We start from the raw sequence: 8704 nt of genomic DNA on the forward strand, positions 1-8704 counted from the left end.
TTTATTGAAGTTATTGCTGTATGATAATCTTTTATGTATACAGTAGAATACAGTGGATATTGGTTGCAGTGTGTAGTTAGTGTTGCAGTTTTTATTGGTTGCAGTGTATTGGTTCAGTGTATTATGGTTGCAGTGTGTATTGGTTGCAGTGTGTGGTTGCAGGTATTGTTGCAGTGTGTATTGGTTGCAGTGTGTATTGGTTGCAGTGTATTGGTTGCAGTGTATTGGTTTTGCATTGGTTGCAGTGTATTGTTGCAGTGTGTATTGGTTGCAGTGTGTATTGGTTGCAGGTATTGGTTGCAGGTGTATTGGTTGCAGGTGTATTGGTTGCAGGTATTGGTTGCAGTGTGTAATGGTAGTGTGTATTGGTTGCAGTGTATTGCGCATATTGGTTGCAGGTGTATTGGTTGCAGTGTGTATTGGTTGCAGTGTGTATTGGGCAGTGTGTATTGGTTGCGTGTAATGGTTGCGTGTATTGTCAGTGTGTATTGGTAGTGTATTGGTTGCAGTGTGTATTGGTTGCAGTGTGTATTGGTTGCAGTGTATTGGTTGCAGTGTGTATTGGTTGCAGTGTGTATTGGTTGCAGTGTGTATTGGTTGCTGTGTATTGGTCAGGTGTGTATTGGTTGCAGTGTGTATTGTTGCAGTGTATTGGTTGCAGTGTATTGGTTTGTGTGTATTGGTTGCAGTGTATTATTGCAGGTGTATTGTTGCAGGTATTGGTTGCAGTGTGTATTGGTTGCAGGTATTGGTTGCAGTGTGTATTGGTTGCAGTGTAATGGTTGCAGGTATTGGTTGCAGTGTATTGGTTGCAGTGTATTGGTTGCGTGTATTGGTTGCAGTGTAATGGTTGCAGTGTGTATTGGTTGCAGTGTGATTGGTTGGTGTGTATTGGTTGCAGGTGTATTGGTTGCAGTGTGTATTGGTTGCAGTGTGTATTGGTTGCAGTGTGTATGGTTGCAGTGTGTATTGGTTGCAGTGTATTGTTGCAGTGTGTATTGGTTGCAGGTATTGGTTGCAGGGTATTGGTTGCAGGTGTATTGGTTGCAGTGTGTATTGGTTGCGTGTATTGGTTGCAGTGTGTATTGGTTGCAGTGTGTATTGGTGTTGCGTGTATTGGTTGCAGTGTGTATTGGTTGCAGGGTATTGGTTGCAGTGTAATGGTTGCAGGTGTATTGGTTGCAGGTATTGGTTGCAGTGTGTATTGGTTGCAGGGTATTGTTGCAGGTGTATTGGTTGCAGTGTGTATTGGTTGCAGTGTATTGGTTGCAGGTGTATTGTTGCAGTGTGTATTGGTTGCAGTGTGTATTGGTTGCAGGTATTGGTTGCAGTGTGTATTGGTTGCAGTGTGTATTGGTTGCAGTGTGTATTGGTTGCAGTGTATTGGTTGCAGTGTGTATTGGTTGCAGTGTGTATTGGTTGCAGTGTATTGTTGCAGTGTGTAATGGTTGCAGTGTGTATTGTTGCAGTGTGTATTGGTTGCAGTGTGTATTGGTTGCAGTGTATTGGTTGCAGTGGTATTGGTTGCAGGTGTATTGTTGCAGGTATTGTTGCAGTGTGTATTGGTTGCGTATTGTTGCAGTGTGTAACAGTGTGTATTGGTTGCAGTGTGTATTGGTTGCGTGTGTATTGGTTGCAGTGTGTATTGGTTGCAGTGTGTATTGGTTGGTGTGTATTGGTTGCAGTGTGTATTGGTTGCAGTGTGTATTGGTGGTAGTGTATTGGTTGCAGTGTGTATTGGTTGCAGTGTGTATTGGTTGCAGTGTATTGGTTGCAGTGTGTATTGGTTGCAGTGTGTATTGGTTGCAGGTAATGGTTGCGTGTGTATTGTTGAGTGTGTATGGTTGCAGTGTGTATTGGTGTGTGTGTATTGTTGCAGTGTGTATTGTTGCAGTGTGGTTGCAGTGGTATTGGTTGCAGTGTGTATTGATAATGTATACTGGCAATCTGGTTTATTGGCCGTTGTGTATATTGGTGATGTACAGTGTGTATATCTCAGTAATACAGTGTATAGTGTGTGTGTGTGTGTGTGTGTGTGTGTGTGTGTGTGTGTGTGTGTGTGTGTGTGTGTGTGTGTGTGTGTGTGTGTGTGTGTGTGTGTGTGTGTGTGTGTGTGTGTAGGAGACGTATACATTTTAGTGGTGGGTCGTGGACTGTGAGGGAAGGAGGGAAGGATGGTTGGAGGAGAGGGAAGGATGGAGGGAGGATTGAGGGAGGAGGGAGAGGGAGAGAGGGAGGGATGGAGGGAAGGGATGGAGGGAGGGAGGAGGAGGAGGGAGGGCTCTATTGGACATTAGCAGTCAGTTAACGTAACAGGTAGACCATGATACCTGGACGACGCTGAGAATACTACCACCATCCCGCTACTGTGTGACCCCAGCCCTTACTCAGCCCTCAGTCCCTTCCACACAGCCCCAACTCAGCCCTTAGTCCCTTACTCCAACCCCACACATCGGTATAGGGATGGGTGGTAACTAGGAAACTGTATAACTGGGCGGCATGGGGGTGGGTGGGTGGGTGTGGCTAGCTATTTGGGTGCAGGGGGAGACGGCGGGCGTGGGTGTTCGGACAATGGACGCCACAATAAGGGTTTGGACGGGGACAATACTGGCCGGCCCCCACGGAGACATAAACACGCCCACCCTGGGACACTTGTCGTGGCCCCGGGATTAACTCTGGATACTTAACGTCGACGCCCGATAGTTTGTTGTGGGCGTAAGGTCGGCTATTGCCCGAGAGCCCGTCCTGCCTTCCTCCCAGCCACTCAGCACCACGATTGGCTCTTCAAGTTAGTGAGGGAAGACCTGTGCCTTATGGGGAAGAGAGGCAATGAGGAAGAAGAGGTCGAGGAGAAGAAGGAGGCGAGGAGGAAGAAAAGGGCGAGGAGGAGGAGGAAGGCAAGGCAGGGAAGGGGTTGCTCTGGTTCCTCCACCCTCTCTCTTCCTCTCTTTCCCTAACCCCACTTCTTCTTTCCCTATTACGTTGCTTATCACACTCGTTTATCGGGGTCTCTCTCTCTCTCTCTCTCTCTCGTGTACAGGAGACCTTGAAGGTTCACTATAGATGTTGACACTGTAGTTTATTCCCCCCACACACACAACCCCCGATGATAGTATGGGGATTGTTTTAACCACTAATATGAACCTCTTTAAGTCAAGTGTTTCTCTTTTTCAACCCCTGACAGAACCCAGTAAGTCAATAACACACATAGAGGTTCCAAAACAATATAGGGTCTGGTTGAACCTATTATAAAAAAACTCTCAAGTCAATCTGTGTTTACACGCCCAAGAAGGTCCAACTCCCCCCCCCAAATAAACACATATTTCATACCTTCCTTCAGGCTCACAAACACACAACAGCTACACAACGACGACATAAAACAAAACATCAACTTTCACACAAACCACAAACAAACGACAAATAAAACAAACACAAAGGCAAGAAAACAACCCCACCCTCCCTTCAACGCAACCCCCAACCCCACCAAACCCCCCAACCCCTACCCAAGCCTCCACCACCCCAGAAAGTGACCAAATTAATGGGCCTTTGATAGAAAAAGTTCATATATAAGGTTCTTAAGAATTCGTATATGTATATGTATACCTGGTGTATTTATGTGAACGGATGTCTGTCTGTAAAAAATGGGTGGGCAGTACATACAGCAGCTGCTTGTTATTATTATTGGCGGACGATCCTAATTGCTCCGATACTAATTAATATTCATTTCCACGAAGAGACCTTGTAAGTGGAATGGTTATTGTGGTGATCTGCATACGCTTGTGTCCATTTGCCCCGGCCAGCTGCTTCTCCCTTTATTTATTCAGGCTGGGCATATTCTTTATTGTCACATTAATAATTATTTAAGAGGTTCGCTGGCGTGCATGTTTAACGCTGATCCTGTGGCATGATTGGTTGTTCATTTGTTGAGGAGACGGGGATGGGATGGTCTTAGTCTACGGTGTGTATGTTAAATGATAATGGTCTTGTTCTTCTTTGTTCTTCTTCTTGTTCTTCTTCTTCTTCTTCTTCTTTGTAGATAGGTCAGAGTCCTTTCGGATTTTCCAAGGCTTTTACATCATACTTTTTTTCTTCATTCCTTCTTCCTCCCTCCCTCCTCTTTCCTCCTCCCTCCTCCTCCTCCCTCTTTGTTCCACTCATTTTCTCCTCTCCTCCCTCTTCCTCGACTAAGAAAATTGAGACTACTTGTTCCGGTAAACTCTCAACCCAAATCGACCTTACTGTGTCCCTTACCGCCCCTCTCGGTACATTAAGTGAGTCAGTTAGATGCGTTCTCACATCATGCTTCCAAGACACCCAAGCAACATAGCTACCTACCCCAGTTGCTTCCGTCGACCACACTCGTAACAGCACAGGTTGTTTGAGTGCTCGTTTGTACCTGACTGTTATGAGAGGCTCGTGGTTAACATATTGATTTTAATGGGTTATATTTTTTTTAAGTTGTGGTATTTAGAACATAATGATTTGAGAAGTGTATATTGTATAAACTTTTTGTTGATTTTAATCTTATGGAAGGTGTGATGTTATGTTAATGATTTTTAAGGATGGTTAATTTAATTTGATTTGTTGTTAACTTAAGGTAAGCTAATTTAACCCAATTGTTATTTCATGTTTTCTCAAGTCACTCACTCTGTCCGTCTGTACCAGTCACTCTTTAACATTTCTATGTCACCAGTCACTCACCCCTCTCTCTCAGTCACCAGTCACTCACCCCTCTCTCAGTCACCAGTCATCACCCTCTCCTCTGATCACCAGTCACTCACCCCTCTCTCTCAGTCACCAGTCACTCACCCCTCTCTCTCAGTCACCAGTCACTCACCCCTCTCTCTGTCACCAGTCACTAATTGTCTGTCTCCTGCAGTATCCTGGAGCTTCGGAAGGAAAAGTCGAGAGACGCCGCCCGGTCCAGGAGAGGGAAAGAAAATTACGAGTTTTATGAGTTGGGCGAAGGTGAGTGTTGTGTTGTGTTGTATGTGTGTGTGTGTGTGTGTGGTGTGTGTGTGTGTGTGTGTGTGTGTGTGTGTGTGTGTGTGTGTGTGTGTGTGTGTGTGTGTGTGTGTGTGTGTGTGTGTGTGTGTGTGTGTGTGTGTGTGTGTGTGTGCACTTCAAAGTTCCTACGTATGTATTTGAAACTCCTGTGTGTGTGTGTGATTGAACTTCTGTGTGCACATGAACTGTTGTTGTGTATAACGTAAGATCGCTGCTGTGAGTGCATTTTAACAAGGCAGTGTGTATGCTTGTGGTAACCTAATGACGTCATACAACACACAGACATTCCTAGGTGAACTGAAACACCTGACTGGACAAAACGGAGGTATGGAAGGACAAAATAAGGTATGACTGAATAAAATGGAGGTATGACTGGAAAAAATAAGATGTGGCTGGACAAAATTAGGTGTGGTTGGATAAAATAAGGTGTGGCTGGACAAAATAAGATGTGGCTGGACAAAATAAGATGTGGCTGGACAAAATAAGATGTGAGGTGGATGAATGGAGGTAAGGGTCGGCGTGGCAGGTCCCAGGGGGTGAGACACGACCCTAAATACGTTTCTTCAGGGAGGGTCAAATTGATTACGGGAAAACTTGTCAAAAATATTGTTTACGACTGTGTGTTTGTCTGTTTTTGTTGTGTGTTTGTCTGTTTTTGTTGTGTGTTTGTGTTTATCTTTATGTGTTTTCTATTGTGTGTTTGGGGCTGCTGTGTTTGTTTTCGTTGTGTATTTGTTTTCTATCTACTGATTGTCAGATGGTTGTTTTGTATGTGCTTTATTGATTTTGTTTTTGCTTTCTTTTGCCTTTTTCCATGTTTTGTGTGTTTGTTTGTTTGTTTGTTTGTTTGGTGTTTTATGCAATTGTCCATTGTCTCTTTGTATGTTTCTTTGTCACGTGTTTCTTTGTATGTATACAGTCTATTCATAATTCAGTTGTAGAAATACATATTTATACATCGGGGTGGCGTGTGTGTGTGTATGTGTGTGTGTGTATGTCCTCTTTAATAGGACTTAGCCCTCTTTAATAGGACCAAACCCTCTTTAATAGGACCTAACCCTCTTTAATAGTACTTAACCCATTTTAATAGGACTTGGCCCTCTTTAATAGAACTTAACACTATTATTTTTTTCCTCCTGTGTGCCGCAGATGTTGCCGTTGCCTCCAGCCATCACCTCCCAGTTGGACAAGGCCTCCATCATCCGCCTCACTATCTCCTACCTCAAGTTGCGGGAGTTCACCTTGCACGGAGATCCTCCTTGGCCCCGCGATCATATCTCCGCCAACAAGTCACTCAAAGGTATGTCCTCCAACGCACTCTACCCATTATATTATGTTTTCAACGCACACTGCCCGTTATAATATGTTTTCAACGCACTCTAACCTTCATATTATGTCTTCGACGCACTCTATATGTCCTTCGTGAGATGATCGTGTCTTTCATTCGTTCGTTTGGGGCTGAGTATTCCACCTGTTGATTGAGCCTATCCTACTAGCCGTTCCACAAGTCTCCGTATGTCTTATACTTGTTCCACGACCCTTACAAGTTCTCCACACTCCCTAAAAGGTTTCCACGCCCCTGACAAGCTTTCCACGCCCCCCGATAAGCTTTCCACGCCCCCTTACAAGCTTTCCACGCCCCCTTATAAGCTTTCTTTCACCCCCATTGCTGCTTTCCACCCCCTCACAACACCTCCACACCCATGCGCGTCACGTCCCCGACATGCTTTTCTGACGCCCCCCGATAGCCTTTCCACGCCCCATAACCTTTCCACGCCCCGATAACCTTCTTCCACGCCCCCCGACATAACCTTTCCACGCCCCCGATAACCTTTCCACGCCCCCCTTACAAGCTTTTCACGCCGCCTTACAAGCTTTCCACGTCCCCTAAAAATCTCTCCACGGAAGACCTACCTGGCGGAGAACCTACCTGACGAAGGACCTACCTGACGGAGGACCTACCTGACGGAGGACCTACCTGACGCACGACCTACCTGATGGAGGACCTAGTATTTCATTCTACTTGTTTTCTTTCTTTTCATTTCTTTAATAATTGTGTTTTTCCATCTTTACTTTCTACTCTGGACATAAGAGAGAGGCGGTGGTGGGTCGTGGTCTCAAGGTCTGGTGGATACTGACACACGTGCCTCGCCTCAAGCCCTCTGTTTTCTTTCTTTGTTTTTTCTCTGTTTCTCCTGTTTTTTTATGTTTTTTCTCTGTTTTTCCACTTTTATGTGCTTTTCCTTTGCCTTACTTTGTTTTCTTGTGTTTAATTCTTTGTTTTCCTTTGTTTTTCCACTGTTTTTTCTGTTTCTCTCTATTTACCTATTCCTCAGATTTTCCCATGTTTTACTTCTCTATTTTCCTCTGTTTTCCTTCTTTATTCACTGCTTTTCCTGTTTTCATTCTGTGTTTTCTCCGTTTTCTTCTATTTTTCCATTGTTTTTCCTCTATTCTACCTCTGTTTTTTTCCTGTTTTTTCCTTCTTTTTTTCTTTAATCTATGAACACAGCTGAGAGTGTAGGTCACTGGGTGCTGCTGAACACACACTGATCGTGGAAGTATGCGTGAGGGGCGGGTGGGGAGGGGGGGGGGGTCTTTTTTCTTTTTCCTTTTTTCCTTCGTGAGAACCATTGACCTGCATCACACGAGATACCGCTGCCAGGCCGCCGTCACCCACTGTCACACCGTCACAGATCACTGAGATTCATACCCCGGGTTTCTCACTATCATGTATGTATGAATTTATTTACTGTATGTATGTATGTATGTATGTATGTATGTATGTATATATTTACTGTATGTATGTATGTATGTATGTATGTATGTATGTATGTATGTATGTATGTATGTATGTATGTATATCCCCGTAGGTAATATCTGTGAACGCGTCTATGAACTTTTCACTAAATAATTACATTCAATAACTGTGTCAGGTAAGCGCGTTCTTTTGTGCCAGATTCAAGTATGGTACAAGTTACAGCTGTTATGTACGGTGCAGTTATTATGTATGGTACAGCTGTTATGTATGGTACAGAGAATCGGAATAATTAGTAAATAGGTTATATATAATGTAAAAAATATATCCCTCACGCGTCTAAGATATATACCTACATCAGTCAGATCAGGAAAGATATTTAGTGGACTGATTATAGAGGTATCCAATGAAGTGCCTCAAAAATATGTATACACACTGCTTAACAGGTTCTGGTGGCGTGTTTGTATGATAACGGCAACATTGTATGAGACCTCAACATTCTCTTCACCTGTAGGAGACGTCAGCATTACCCTTTCACCTGCAAGAGACCTCATACGTTAACAAATGATGACAACGTTGCTCATTTAATACAAACATTCAAGCGATCGCCACGAAAATTTATAAGTGTGTATACATTTTTTGGAGACAACTTGTATTCTGTTGCTTGTCTGACTTACCGAGTGGGACCTTGTTGAAACTTGTGACGTGTTTCAAGAGGACAGACAGAACATGTGGCTTGAGCAAACACTTGACCCAGCGCCTCCTCAACCTCACACTCGATCCCTCAACCCTCGCCCCTCTCCTCCTCGACCTCCTCCCCCTCCACCGTCTCCCTATCCCTCTCCTCCTCGACCTCCTTCTCTCCACCCACCCTCTACTCACACATTCCCCCTCCACCCTCCCCCTCGACCCTTCTCCTCGACCCTCCCCCTTGGCTTG

General features: G+C 44.5%; 1 protein-coding gene across 1 annotated transcript in view; it reads left to right on the top strand.

Annotated features, from left to right (window-relative positions):
- LOC121853336 overlaps window positions 1–6792 on the top strand; it is a 40351-nt gene extending 33559 nt beyond the window's left edge. The window contains exons 2-4 of the mRNA XM_042347399.1: window positions 4880–4968; window positions 6157–6307; window positions 6575–6792. Coding sequence (XP_042203333.1) covers window positions 4880–4968; window positions 6157–6307; window positions 6575–6792 — 458 coding nt within the window. The remainder of the gene's footprint in view (window positions 1–4879; window positions 4969–6156; window positions 6308–6574) is intronic.
- The last annotated feature ends 1912 nt before the right edge of the window (window positions 6793–8704 follow it).

The sequence above is a fragment of the Homarus americanus genome, unplaced genomic scaffold, assembly GCF_018991925.1.
Source record: "Homarus americanus isolate GMGI-L3 unplaced genomic scaffold, GMGI_Hamer_2.0 scaffold7911, whole genome shotgun sequence".
Taxonomy (NCBI): Eukaryota; Metazoa; Arthropoda; class Malacostraca; order Decapoda; family Nephropidae; genus Homarus; species Homarus americanus.